A 15,231-nucleotide genomic window follows, 5' to 3' on the forward strand; every position below is an offset into this window, starting at 1 on the left:
TATATATATATATATATATATATATATATATATATATATATATATATATATATATATATATATATATATATATATATATATATATATATATATATATATATATATACATTCCTTGTATTTTTCAGCTAACTCACTATTATAGTTAGAATAGAGTAACAAGATTGGCCTACTTTTCCCTTTTTGGCCCTCAGTTTTTTGGGAAGTAGGTAATATGGCAGATGTGACATGAGGACACGAGGTGATGGCAGCTGGCTGATATCCACATTGTATATGTTGCATTCTAAGGATGCACATCGACGTGATATGGGAATATTTTCTGTTCCATTCCGATGGCCTTCATACAAAATCAAGCATAGAATATTCTGGGTCCAGATAGTTCCTAAAAGTGAAAATCAACTTGTTTTAAACTTCAGGAAATTATCTAGGTATCACATTACGTATATCACCAAGGTTGTATCAGTAAGAGAAGAAATAACTTGAGTTTGGTCTGATTTCAAGTGTAGAAATCAATTAAGACCAAGGGTGGAATAATTCATATAGGATCTGTGAGCAGAATAAACTTACTATAATTTCAACCATATTCTATGCTGTCATACTTATTTTTAAGTGAATTCTGGGATTCTCCTCATCACAGAAATAGAATGTAACTTATGACATACTCATGCATCACCTAGAGAGAAAACTCATTAAAATCTAGAAATGTCCCATTTGATTTTTAGAAATGTCTTAAAGCAAGCAAGAATAGTATTTGATTATATTGTGAGTTGTATGAAGTAGTCTATGGTTCTGAAGTTCTGGATTGGGAGTTTTAAGATATCAAACCTATGTCTCCATATGCACTAAATTCTAAACTCTAGGCCTTACGTTTGTCCCTTTTAAGAATAGAGAGTAATTCATTTAATAATAGAGGTATGTCGAGCCCCATGGGCCCGACATTCAGCAGGGAGGTTGCGGCCGGCTGGAATGCCCTGCCCACGGGTCCTCTCCGCCCACCCTGCGCAGCCAGCAGGCACGGACCTTACCGTTTCTGCTGCAGACACGCCGCCCATCAAGCCCGGACCACCTGTGCATTCCCGGCTGGCTGCGTCTGCGCTGGACTGCTCCGTGGATTTCCGGCTGGCTGAGGAGAGCGCGCCTGCTCAGAACTCTCAAGCAGGCCCTCGCCTGGCACTGGACTGCCCCGTGGGTTCCCGGTTGGCTGAGGAGGGTGCGCCTGCTCAGAACTCTCAAGCAGGCCCTCGCCTGGCACTGGACTGCCCCGTGGGTTCCCGGTTGGCTGAGGAGGGTGCGCCTGCTCAGAACTCTCGAGCAGGCCCTCACCCAATGCTGGAGGCCACACCAACGTGACCGGCGCTGGGTCCTGCGCTGGCACAGGGGCGCCTTGCTGGCAGGTACACCAAACAATGGCTGCTGGCCCCAGCCTCCCACATTGCGTGGCTGGAGCCCGGACTCACAGAATGAGCCTGCTTGACCAAGACTGCAGCGGTGCCGAGGACCGTGGGGGGTGGTGAGATTTCAGGGGCCTGGGGCCGTTAAGGGAACGTCCTTGGGTGGGGGGTGGTTGCTGCGAGCAGTGATGGTGGGGTACGGGGCTGTGGTGTTAGGGTTTGGTGGGCACGTACCTGGCGGGAGGAGCGCGCTGAACCTCAGGGAAAGGCGGGAGCCAAAGGGAGCAGACGGGGAGGGGTGGAGTGTAAATAGGGGGAGAGGCAGAGGTTAGCTTGTTGGGCGGGGTGTGGGTGTGTGCTCCGGGCGACTATATAGCAGTGTTGGATGCAGGTAGCGGCCAACGCTGACTTTGCTCTTTGTTTTGCCATTTTTTCACAATAAATGCAATCCTTTGAGAATCATCACCCGTTCCGGCTGTGCGTTTTTCTTGCTTTTGCGGACGGAGGTGACAGTAAGTCAGTGTTGAGTTTTTTTGCTGTGTGCCCTCCTGTGTGAGTTGGACATGGCAGAGGGGATGCAAGGGGCTGCTCCAATGGCTGCCACAGAGGAGGCGGCCGATGCTGCTACAAAGCCTCTTGATGTGGTGGAGGTGGACGAGGAGACCCAACCGACAGAGAGGCCTAAGGTGAGGACCCTTCCACTGGTGGTGTCCGCGGCTGAACCCTAGGAGACCGGTAGCCGGGACTGTGGAGGGGAGTGGTGGCTGAGCCCCGCCCTAGGGCATAGAGGGCCCAATCAGGGACAGGCGGCCTGGCCGAGTGGGGCTCTGCTGGAATGGAGGGAACGGCGCCTGATGTCAAGCCCCGCCAGCCTCCCGTCCGCTCGGGCCTCGACATTACCTCCTACGTCGAGCCCCGGACTCCTGGATGGTGGGCGTGGCTTCATCTGCCGCTGCAGTGTGCCGCCGCAGCCCCGCCGAGCAGCCGGCCGCTCCCCAGCTGATCGGCGCGCCCGGGCAGCACCTTCCCGGTCCCCAGCTGATCGGCGCGCCCGGGCAGCACCTTCCCCGGACCCCTGACGCTCATTTAGAGGGCGTGGCTTCGTCTGCCGCCATAGCATGCTGCCGCAGCCCCGCTGAGCAGCTGGCCGGTGCCCAGCTGATCGGCGGACCCGGACAGCACCTTCCCCGACCCCTGGACGCTCGTTTGGAGGGCGTGGCTTCGCCCGGACTTCGCGGAGCGCGCCGCCGCAATCCCGCCAAGCAGCTGGCCGGCGCTCAGCTGATCGGCGTGCCTGCTCCCAGACGGCCGGCGGGCGCGCGCTTGCCTCGTCACCGGGGACGGTGCCGGGCGTCCACCGGTCTGGCGCTGACGTTTGCTTCTCGGCGGCTGGACTCTGGACTGCGGATGGCGCCCGGGCAGCAACGGGCTGAACCAAGCGGGCAGTTGGACACGCCCCAGCAAACTGTGGAGGGGTGTGTGGCTGTGCCCGTTTCACCACCCTCTGTTACTGGACTCGGGGGGAGTTTAACGTCCGCAACACCAGCACGGACTGGGGCACGCGAGGGAGTGGAAGGACAGAACTCACCTGGGAGGGGGCTTGACGGGCTGCAGCAGTGCACACGATGGGTGGTGGCTATGCACGGTGATGGGTGGGGTGTTTATGGGGAGGCGGGCGGATGCCGGTTTGCTTTGAAGGGGTGGGGTTAGGGTGTGGTAACATGATAAAAGAGCGTTGAGGCTAGGTGCCTCAATGCTGACTTTACCGCGGTTTGTTTTGTGGAAGAAATAAGCCTGGTCACCCGTTCCTTTTGGAGTGCTTTTGTTTCCTGGCAGAGGATGTCGTGACACCTGACGGATGATGATGGAGAGGAGTGGAGCTACTCCACCACCCCAAGCAGCCAAACCATGGACATACTACGGGATAGGTTCGGGGAGGTTGGCAGCCATGAGCCCGCTCCTTGGACAGTCACCGACTCCGAGCAAGATGTGGGACGGTGGTCCCTTGCAGGGACCCAGTCAGTGCGGTCTGGCCCATCTCGTTTCCGGTTGGCCAGTCCGAGGTTCCGGGGTCCACCCAGCCTGAGTACATCCCAAATGAGGGCCCCTGAGGCCCAGCCCCCTGTGGCCACGGTGCGGAGTGATCCGGGATCCTGGCCAGGAATGGACAGAGGTCCCAGCCAGCAAGCAACATGACCAGCTTTAGGTACCAGGACCCTGGGCTCTCAGGTGGGGCCTTGGGGCCCTGGTGTAGTGTGGGGCCCACCACCTCTGTCGGCGACGTACGACAGCCACCCCGATCATCTGGCAATGTTCCTGGGTCAGGTCATAAACCATATGGACAGGTACGCCCAGACCTTCGCGTCCCAGTGGGCAATGGTGGTGGCGGTGTCAGCTTGTTTGCAGGGAGAGGCTGCAGCCTGGGCAGCCGACCTTTATAGCGACCATGCCCGTGAGCTCAGGGATGTCCGACTGTTCTTGGAGGCTCTACGAGCCCGGTTCGAGGACATTTCCTGAGTGCACCATGCTGAAGCTGATGTGTTGATCCTCCACCAGCGAGGCAGACCAGTGGTAGACTATGTCGGAGATTTCTGTAAGGTGGCCGGGAAACTGCGCTCATGGCCGGAGCGTCTCCTTGTGCACCATTTCAAGGCCGGGCTCGACGGTGCCCTTTGTCGGGCGTGTGTGGTGCGCGGTGTTCCAACTCGGTTGCAGGAGTGGTTTCGGGTGGCCATAGAGTTGGACATAAAGCTACAGGACATACAGGGAAGGCCTGAGGCTGTGCCTGGTGGTTGGCAGCCTACCAAGAGGGCAAGACCGGAGGAGCAGAAACCCGTGATGACATTGCCAAGGACCCCTGCACAGACGTCACGAGCTACGATCCGGTGCTTCAGGTGCAACCAGCCGGGTCATCGAACAGCTGAGTGCCCACTGCCACTGGCCCGGGCAGCACCTCCTCCTCCAGCACGGGGCCCAACCCCCAAGAAAACCATGGAGCGGTCACAGGCTGCACACCAGATATTGAGCGAGGTGCCCAGGATGACAACCCCCCTCCGGTTGCATGTACCGACGACTACCTGGCCTACGGTGTATGAGAGCCCCGAGGAACAAGAGCAGGAGGAGGACCCGATGGTAAGTGCTCTGGTGTGCCCTTTTGTGTTCCTGGTGGTGCTGGTTAGCCCTCAGATGGGACGGAAGAGGGCATACAAGGCCCTAATCGATTTAGGGAGCACCCGATGCCTCATAAGCCAGGCAGTGGCATCTGAAGTGGGGGTTACGCTGAAAAAACTGGCCACTCCCCTTCGGTTCCAACAAGTGGATGGGTCTCTCCTGGGTGGGGTGCCTATAACGCACATAAAAGTACCAATCAGATTGGAGATGGGGAAGCATTGGGAAACCCTGCGTTTTGTCATAGTGCCCTCCATGACAGAAGCGGTCATCCTAGGGCTCACATGGCGTGACAAATGGGGCCCTATGATTTGGTAGGAGGGGGGTTGTCGGCACTTCCGTCTGGGGTTGGGACCCCAGTCCCCTCGAGAGCAACCTTCATAGGGCCAGGAAATGCGGGGAAGCAGGAGAAAGCTTGTGGGGTCGGACCCAGCCAGGAGGCCCAGGTGCCCCAGGACTACTCTGACCTTATGGATGTGTTCAATGAGCAAGAATGCAACACGTTGCCACCCCACTGACCCATGGATTGCGCTATCGAACTGGAGCCAGGCGCCAGGCTGCCCAAACCCCGCATGTATGCCATGTCACCAAGGGAGATGCAAGAGCTCCGGAGATACATCAACAAGAACCTGGAGAGGGGGTTTATTCAGCCTGCGTGGTCCAGGATGGCGGTGCCTGTTCTGTTCTGTGAAAAGAAGGATGGGACCCTTCGTTTGTGTGTTGATTACCGGGGGGTCAACGTGGTGTGTGTAGAACACCTCTACCCCCTCCCTTTGATGAAGGATTTGCTGGCACACCTGGCCAAGGGTCGGGTGTTTATGAAGCTGGACCTGAGGGAGGCATACTACCGGGTCAGGATCAGGGCTGGGGACGAGTGGAAAACAGCGTTTAACTGTCCCCTCAGTAGTTTTCAGTTCCGGGTGATGCCGTTCGGGTTGCAGGGAGCCCCCGTGGTGTTTATGCAGTTGATCAACCAGGTCTTGCATGACTTCTTATACCACGGGGTCTTGGTCTACCTGGACGACATCCTCATCTACACAACGACGATGGAGGAACATGTCGTTCTGGTGCGACAGGTGTTGACCAAACTAAGGGAGGTGCAGCTGTACATCAAACTGTCCAAGTGTGAATTCCACAGGATGCAGCTAGATTACTTAGGATACAGGATATCTGCAGCCGGGGTGGAAATGGACCCTAAGAAGGTGGAGGCTATTCAGCAATGGAAGGCCCCTTGGACCCGTTGCCAGTTGCAGAGATTTTTGGGGTTTGCTAATTTTTATCAGCAGTTCATCCCATGCTTTGCAGCCATTGCCTTGCCACTTACGGACCTATTGCGCACACGACAGTTGGCAGTACAGCCACATCCAGGTCACAAACTGGCATGGTCCATGACATGCCAACGGGCCTTCGAGCCACTCAAAGCCCTGTTTGCCAAAGAACCCATCCTGCTGCATCCGGACCCTGACCTGCCTTTTGTGGTCCAGGCGGACGCAAGCAATGTTGCTCTTGGGGCCATTCTCCTTCAACGAAACAGCAAAGGGGTGCTCCAGCCTTGTGCATATGCCTCCAAAAAACTAACCCCCACCGAACGGGCCTGGGCGATCTGGAAAAAGGAGGCTTTTGCTGTTCACTGGGCCTTGGAAATGTGGCAGCATCACCTGGAGGGGGCCACCCATCCGTTTGAAGTGTGGACGGATCATAAGAATCTGGAGGCCCTACAAACGCCTCGGCGGTTGTCGCCTAGTCACGTCCGATGGGTGCTGTACTTCCGCCACTTTCGCTTCAATTTGAAGTACGTCCCGGGTTGGAGGAACTTTCTGGTGGATGCTTTGTCCCACATGCCGCAGTACGATAGCAAAAGGGAGGAGGTGGTACAGGTGCTCATGCCAGCAGAGGTGGGGGAGACAGCCCGGGTGGGGGAAACAGCCCAGGCGGCAGAGGAGGGCCTGCGCCACGATCTCTGGGAGGCCCTTCGGGAGGACGAATGGCTACAGGCCCACCCGAACTTGCTGACAGCATAGGACGGTCTGGCCTGGCACGGGACACGAATGTACGTACCTTTGTCCATGCGAAAATGGATACTGTATCATTGCCATGACGCCAAGCAGGTGGGGCATTTTGGGTTCCTGAAGACCCTGCATCTGGCGCACCGGCAATTTTGGTGGCGACACATGAAGAGCGCCATTGAGGACTATGTGCGGAAGTGCCATGTCTGCGCCACCGCCAAACCCTTTGTCGGTAAGCCATTGGGAATTCTCCAGCAGTTAGCCAACCCCACCCGGCCCTGGCAGGATATAGCCATGGACTTTATCATTGAGCTGCCTGAGAGCAAGGGCTACAATGTCATCTGGATGGTTGTCGACTTGTTTTCTAAGCAGGCGCATTTCGTCCCTTGCAAGGGGTTGCCATCGGCCCGGCGGTTGGCATGGATGTTTGTTACGCATATTTACAGTTTGCACGGTGTGCCCCGGCGCACTATATCAGACCGTGGGGTACAGTTCACCGCACGTTTCTGGAGGGAGTTTGTTCGCTACATTGGGTCATCTCAGGGTCTTAGCTCGGCATATCACCCATGCACCAATGGAGCAGCAGAACGCACCAATGCTGCCATGGAATGGTACCTAAGATGCTATGTATCCTACCAGCAGACCAACTGGGTGGATCTGTTGGTGTTTGCCGAGGTTGCTTACAACAACGCTGTCCACAGCAGTACTGGATTCTCCCCCTTCAGAGTAGTCTCCGGGTGCAATTTTGTACCCATTGCTGAGTGTGCCCAGGGGGACAGAGATCCCTGTCAGCCCAAGGAATGGATGAGGTAGATAGAGGAGGTCTGGGGCGCAATGAAGAAGGCATTGGAATGAGCCACGACAACAAATAAGGGGCAGGTGGACAAAAAGCGAAGGCCGTTTGACACCCCTAAGGTGGGGGACCTTGTATACCTATCGACCAAGTACCTGCGGCTACAAGTGCCCTGTAAGAGGTTGGGTCCCAAATACCTTGGGCTTTTCCGGGTGGTACAGGTGATCAATCCCGTGATGGTACGGCTCCGGTTGCCAAGGTTCCTGGGCAAGATCCACCCGGTTTTCCATAGCAGCCTGCTGAAGCCTGCCACAATGGCTGCTCCGGTGGCTGGAGAAGGGGGTCCTGGGCCTGTCCATGGCAAGCACTTTGAGGTACAAGAGGTCCTTGACTGGGGCGGAGCCAGCTGTCAGAGCGGGCGGCTATGTGAACGGATTTCTCTGTCACACACAACCTCTCACCCAGTGTTTGTGAGGGCTTTTCGGAGCCCTAGGAGGTCCTGTAGGGACAGCCGAAGTTGCAGGCGTCCCGGAGAACCTACATGTGCGGCGGCTCGTGTCAGAGATCCGGAGAAAACCTGATGCGAGCAAACTGGGGAGAAGGAGGCCAGTAATGGCCGACAAGAAGACCTGACAGAGGGACAGAGCTAGCACTGACTTAGCAGTACAACGGTACAACGGAGCTGACGGAAAGTATATCCAAATATTTATATCTGAAAATATTAGGAAGCGCTTGGGAAAGAGGCACTGGCTTGAAGTGGGTGCCTTACGGAGAGGGAACGTGTGGCAAGAGAAGCACTGAGAGAAGGCGTTTGGCGAGAGTGACAAGAAGAGGAAGCCAGGAAGTTATTAGACTGTAAACTAGCTATGAAAATAGACGAAACGACAGAAAAGCAACAGGGCAAAGATAATCTTTGGAGTCTCGGAGACTGAGCCTTTGAAAAACCGGGTGTGGAAAGTGAACTGTTTGGACTGTCTTGGTAAATTTTGAACTTTTGAAACTTTGCTCTATTTGCCACGGGTGGTTAATGGACTTAAGATGGAGTAAGTGATATAGCAATTCAGGAACTGAAGTCTGGATAGTGAGACACCTACTGGTCTTTGGTGGCAGAGAAAGACATAAAAGGTGTTAATCTCGGAGCCGGAAATGAAATAGGAACGTGATTTTGAACATATCTAGATAAATATATTATATAATTTTATTATATAATCTGTTTAGTTGGTAATAAATATCTTGCTGTAATTGTTATATATAACCCTTTGTTATATAGTTAAAGGTTCATATAAGGTTAAAGGAACTAAATATTTGTAAAGCGCATTTGTGATTAAGCAATCTGGTTAAATATGACAAGCATTCCGAACCTAACTAAGACTAGCGCAGGCAAGAAGGCGACAACACAGGGGCAAGGGATGTCTTCAAGCCCTTCTAGTCAGAAGTCCATAGAGGACATGTGGAAAAGGGAAAGATCAAATTCAAATTCTTTTAAAGATTTACATGCTCTCTTACAAAATATGCATGAGGCAATGACCAAAAATCATGAGGAGATGAAGAAAGAAATAGGTCAAATAAGAAGTGACACTGGTGAACTTAAGGGGAAAATTCAAGCGATAGATGATAAATTTGAAGGGATTCAACAACAATTAATTAAAAATGAATAAAGGTTACAAGATATGGAAGCTAGAATGGAAAAAGAGGAGAAGAGGGTAGAGGATTTAAATGAAACACTACTTCAGGCAAATAAGGAGTTAGAGACAACAGTTATTTTCCTGGAAGCGGAAAAGGCTGCTCACTACTTACATTTCCAAAATGTTCAAGAAAAAAGAGGGGAAGATCTGCTGGATATGATGGCAGAATTAATGGCAAAGGCACTTGGTTTAGGGAAGGAGGAAATGCTGGCGGAAATTGACGAAACATACAGGGTTCAAACTAATTATGCGAGGAGACATAACCTTCCTAAAGAAGTACATGTCAGACTGGTTAAAAAATCGATCCAGAATGAACTTCTACATAGATCAAGAGAGGAGCCATTAGAATTTCGAGGACAACAAATAACTATTCTTAAACAGATACCTAGAAGGATGAGGGATTTGAGACGTGGCTATCAATTTTTAACATCGAAATTGATTAGTGACAATGTGAACTTTAGATGGCTAACTCCAGAAGGTATTTTAGTTACATGGCAGGATAGAAGGTACAGATTGGATTCGATAGAGAAGGCAGAAGATTTCTATAAACTCCACTTTAACAACCAGGATGAAGTAGAAGATCAAGACGGAAGGGTGGTAAGAGAAAGAGACACAAGATGGATAGGTATGGAAGGGAAAGCTTTAGGAGTAGAGGATAGAAGGAATAAACCTGGAGAGCCCACAGAGTCACATGGAGCTAGAGACAAAGATGCGAGAGTGCCCCGGATTACGAGATCTACAAAAACAAGAAATAAGTAAAATAAAGGAAGAAGAGTGTAGAATTTTGTCTTTAAATATCAACGGATTAAACTCGCCAATGAAAAGGCGGAAATTTTTTAATAAGCTCATTAGCCAACAACTAGATATCGTTGCAGTCCAGGAAGTCCATATAAAGGAACAACAAAAACATTTGCTAGCCCAACCAAAACTAGGGAACCTATTCGTTTCATTAGACCGACAAAAGAAAAAGAGAGGGGTGGCACTATATGTGAATCAGAAATTGGCAGCCAAACAAATCTATAATGACAAAGAGGGTAGAATATTGATAGTTGAGGTTGAAATAAACTATAGGAAGGTGATGATGGTAGAGATATATGCCCCGAATCAAAATCAAGAACAGTTCTTTGAAATACTACATAATAAGATATGTAGCATAGATCATGATGAAATTTGTTTGCTAGGAGACTTTAATACTATTTTAGATATTAATCTGGACTATATGGGCAAGATGATTAGGAAAAGGAAAAGAAGAACATTACCGAGATCCTTCTTTAATTTGGCTAGAGACTTAAACATTCAGGATGTTTGGAGGGAAAGAAACCACAAGGCAAGACAATATACATATTACTCTAATCAACATAATTCATGGTCTAGAATTGATATGGTATGGATGACAAAAGAAATTAACCCCGAAGTTGAAGAGGTGTGTATTGAGACAGGTACCTTGGCAGACCATAACCCCATGAAATTTAGCTGGAAAGGTTCAAAAAAAATACCTAGATGGACCTTACAAAGATCAATCTTAAAAGAAGATGATTTCAAGTCAAAGATGGAGAGAGAACTAGATCTCTTCTTCAAGGAAAATAAAGTTGAAGACACCTCTGTACAAAATAATTGGGATACAGCCAAGGCGATAATGAGAGGGGTTGCAATGGCATATATGATAAATAAGAACAAGGGCAAAAAACAACAACGGAAAAGGTTAGAAGGGGAATATAAAAGGTTAGAAACAATACTCCAACAAGAACCACAAAAAAAGAATGTCAGACAATCAATGGATTTAATTGAACATAAACTTAATATTTTAGATAAAGAGAAACTAGCACAACAGATGAGAGGCACAAAACAGAATTTATTGAAAATGCAAACAAACCGGGCCGATGGCTTGCATATAAATTGAAAAAAACAAAAGGAGAAAAGTTGGATTAGTAAACTATGTGATGACAAAGGGAGAATACACTACCAGGAAGAGGAGAAAAAAACTATAGCCCAGGAATTTTATGAGCAATTATACAAAGATGATAGTCAGGTAAACATGGAGAAAGTGGAGGATTGTTTCCAAAAAGCTAAACTACCTAAGGTTACAGAGGAAATCAGAAATATGTTGAACGAAGAAATTAGATTGTCCGAGGTGATAATGGCCATTAATGAACAAAAAAACAATAAAGCATCGGGTCCTGACGGTCTCCCAATAGAAATTTATAAGGAACAACAAAATATTTTAGCACAACCCTTACTGGAGGTGTTCAATGCGGTATTAGAAGATGCAAGAACGCCTAAATCTTGGTCTGAGGCAAATATAGCTCTTATCCCGAAAGATAATACTGACCATACATTAATTCAAAATTATAGACCTATATCGCTACTCAATTCAGATTATAAGATATTCACAACAATCATAGCTGAACGACTTAAAAGATTCCTGAATGACTTCATACATGCAGTCCAGAATGGTTTCCTTGCTAAGAGGCAAACTAAACATAATATTAGAGTAATACTGGATATGTTAGAATATTATGAACTACACAGCGGACAACAGATGGCGTTATTTCTAGATGCCCAGAAGGCTTTTGATAATGTAAAATGGTCATTTTTATATCAACAACGTAATTTTATGGCTATGGGTGAAAAATTTATAAACATAATTAGGGCAATCTATACTAACCAGGAAGCAAAAGTAATTATTAATGGGGAAACATCTAGGAAATTTCAAATACAAAAGGGAACACGACAAGGCTGCCCCTTATCTCCACTGCTATTCATATTGACACTAGAAGTCCTAATGAGAATAATTAGAAATGATCCACAGATAAAAGGATTAGTTATTAAAAAGGAAACTTTTAAACTTCAAGCATTTGCAGATGATCTGGTCTTTATCATGGAGGATCCATACTACACGGGACCAAAATTACTGGAAGAATTAATTAAATATGGTGAAGTTTCTGGATTGAGAATAAATAGACATAAGACTAAGATGATTGTTAAAAATATGACTGATAAACAAAAAGAAAAATTGGCTGGAATTATGGACATAGAAATAGTCAAAAAAATAAAATACTTAGGAATCAATATCACGGCTAGATGCACTTCACTTAAAGAAGATAACTATGATAAAATAGTGAAACAAATAAAAGGTGATTTGGAAAGATGGGGAAACCTGAACCTTTCATTATTGGGGAGAATTGCGGTTATCAAGATGAATGTCCTGCCCAAAATCTTGTTCTTGTTCCAAAATATTCCAATACAAATTGACTCAAAATTTTTCCGAAATTTGAACAAACTGTCATTAAATTTTGTTTGGCAAGGGAAAAAACCAAGAATTAAAATGAAATACTTGCAGGATACAAAGGAAAACGGGGTTTTTGGATTGCCAGACTGGGAGTTATATTACCATGCCGCGGCGTTAAATTGGATTAGAGAATGGATAATTTTGAAAAATAGAAGATTACTGACTTTAGAAGGTCATGATTTACAATTTGGTTGGCACGCCCTTTTATGGACTGAGAAACAAGGATTATTTTCACACTTTCAAAAACATCGGATTAGGCAAGCATTATTTAACATTTGGAACAAAATTAGAACTCACAATTATACTAAAGTACCAGTCTGGCTATCCACTCTCGAAGCGATTGTCTATCCAAATCTATTCGACTTGGGCAACATAATTTCATATAAGGATATCATGAATGATGAGGGGGAATTGAAGTCTAGAAATGAATTAGATTTACAAGGAATAAAACTAGATTGGTGGGCCTATTTACAGATTCAATCAAGATTCAGGAAAGATAAAAAAGAATGGGGGATAAACACCCAGGAAACGGCCTTGGACAAAATATTATTGGGCCCAGATAATAAACAGATAAAGAAAATATATAATTTGCTTCTGGGATATAAGCTGTTCGAGGAACAAGTGAAGGACCCTATGTTGACTTGGGCTAAAAATCTGGGACATGGCATTGACCTTGATACATGGCAAACGCTCTGGGACAGAAATAAAAAAATAACACTGGCTTCATCTTACAAAGAAAACCTATTCAAAATGTTCTACCGATGGCATCTTCCCCAGCTCGTTTAGCCAAAATGTATAAGACAGTATCTCCTAATTGTTGGAAATGCTCCGAAGAATTAGGTACATATTTTCATACGTGGTGGTCCTGTAGCAAGTCACAAAGATTTTGGCAAATGATTTGGACATGGCTAAAAGAAATATTAAGACAAGAAGTTGAGTTTAGTCCAGAATTTTTCCTATTGGGCATAACAAAAGAGAAATACCCCAAAGACGAGTTGTATCTGATGATTCATATTATTACAGCAGCAAGAATGTCATTTGCCCAGAATTGGAAAAGGAGTGAAATTCCAGTAGAAAATGAGGTAATAAGGAAAATTTGGGAATGCGCAGAAATGGATAAATTAACTTTGGAAATTAAAAATAAAGACCAATCAGGTTACTACAAAATTTGGAATAAATTTTATTTTTGGCGGGAAAAAAAGGAAGGTCTCTATTAGAATTTATAGATTGGTTGATTGTTGTAAGTATTGTATTATATATAATCAATATGTATCTTAAGTGTATTTTATGTGTACATATACATATATGAATATTGTAGACAAGAAGGTATGTCAGTCCGTTTGTACCGTGTCCAATGTTTTAAATAATAAATTTAATAAAGTTTATAAAAAAAATTTAAAAAGAGGTCCTTGACTCCAGGTTGCTGAGGGGTAACGTGCAGTATCTAATCCTATGGAGGGGATATCCCATTGAGGAGGCTTCATGGGTGGTGGGGGGGACATCCATGCTCCCCGCCTGGTACAGGCTTTTCACCAGAAACACCGGGAACAAGCCAAGGTTGCGGGTTCGGTGGATGATTACTTACCCTTTGCTTCTTCCCTTCCAGGAGGAGCCCTGGTAGGGGGGGCAGCATGTCGACCCCCACAGGCCAAACATTCAGCAGGGGGGTTGCAGCTGGCTGGAACGCCCCGCCCACAGGTCCTCTCTGCCCACCCTGCACAGCCAGCAAGCACGGACCTTACCGTTTCTGCTGCAGACACACCACCCGTCAAGCCCGGACCGCCTGCACATTCCCGGCTGGCTGCGCCTGCACTGGACCACTCCATGGATTCCTGGCTGGCTGAGGACGCGCCTGCTAAGAACTCTCGAGCAGGCCCTCGCCCGGTGCTGGACTACCCCATGGGGTCCCAGTTGGCTGAGGAGGACGTGCCTGCTCAGAACTCTTGAGCAGGCCCTCGCCCGACACTGGAGGCCGCACCAACGTGACCAGCGCTGGATCCTGCACCGGCACAGGAGCGCCTTGCCGGCAGGGACACCAAACAGCGGCTGCTGGCCCCAGCCTCCCACATTGCGTGGCTGGAGCCTGGACTCACAGAACGAGCCTGCTTCACTGGGACTGCAGTGGTGCTGAGGACCGTGGGGGGTGGTGAGGTGTCAGGGGCCCGGGGCCTGGGGCCGTGAAGGGAACGTCCTTGGGTGGGGGGTGGTTGCTGTGAGCAGTGATGGTGGGGTGCGGGGCTGCAGTGTTAGGGTTTGGTGGGCACGTACCTGGCGGGAGGAGCGCGCTGAACCTCAGGGAAAGGTGGGAGCCAAAGGGAGCGGACGGGGAGGGGTGGAGTGTAAATAGGGGGAGAGGCAGAGGTTAGCTTGTTTGGGCGGGGTGTGGGTGTGTGCTCTGGGCGGCTATATAGCAGCGTTGGATGCAGGTAGCAGCCAACACTGACTTTGCTCTTTCTTTGTTTTGCCGTTTTTTCACAATAAACGCAATCCTTTGAGAATCATCACCCGTTCCGGCTATGCGTTTTTCCTGCTTTCGCAGACGGAGGTGACAGTATCGTTTTTTGCTACATCTAGACCTCTTCTTCTCATATCATATTACAGTCCTCATTGAGGAAGGAAGGAAGGAAGGAAGGAAGGAAGGAAGGAAGGAAGGAAGGAAGGAAGGAAGGAAGGAAGGAAGGAAGGAAGGAGAATGCCAGGTGGCATTACTGAAGTGCAACCTCATGGTTTTACATAGATACATTCTTTTCCTTCTTCTTAGCTTCAGACAGAAAGGAGCTTGAAAATTGTTCTGTCAAAGCCACAGCATACAGAATTCTCCAAATTCTTAAAAAATCAAAGGTGGGGAGGGAGAACCATGCAGTCAATGAGGTCTGTTCTGTGAGTAAGGCTTTAATAAGAA

The 15,231-nt window shown here is 48.3% G+C and overlaps 1 protein-coding gene across 1 annotated transcript in view; it reads right to left on the reverse strand.

Annotated features, from left to right (window-relative positions):
- The window catches only part of LOC310632759 (amine sulfotransferase-like), a gene marked incomplete at its 3' end in the record, with an annotated part of 30,160 nt that overhangs the window by 13,762 nt on the left and 1,167 nt on the right, over window positions 1–15,231 (reverse strand). Inside the window, exon 2 of the mRNA XM_083350178.1 lies at window positions 171–379. Coding sequence (XP_083206304.1) covers window positions 171–379 — 209 coding nt within the window. The remainder of the gene's footprint in view (window positions 1–170; window positions 380–15,231) is intronic.

This window comes from Vipera ursinii, assembly GCF_947247035.1.
Source record: "Vipera ursinii genome assembly, chromosome: 1".
NCBI lineage: Eukaryota > Metazoa > Chordata > Lepidosauria > Squamata > Viperidae > Vipera > Vipera ursinii.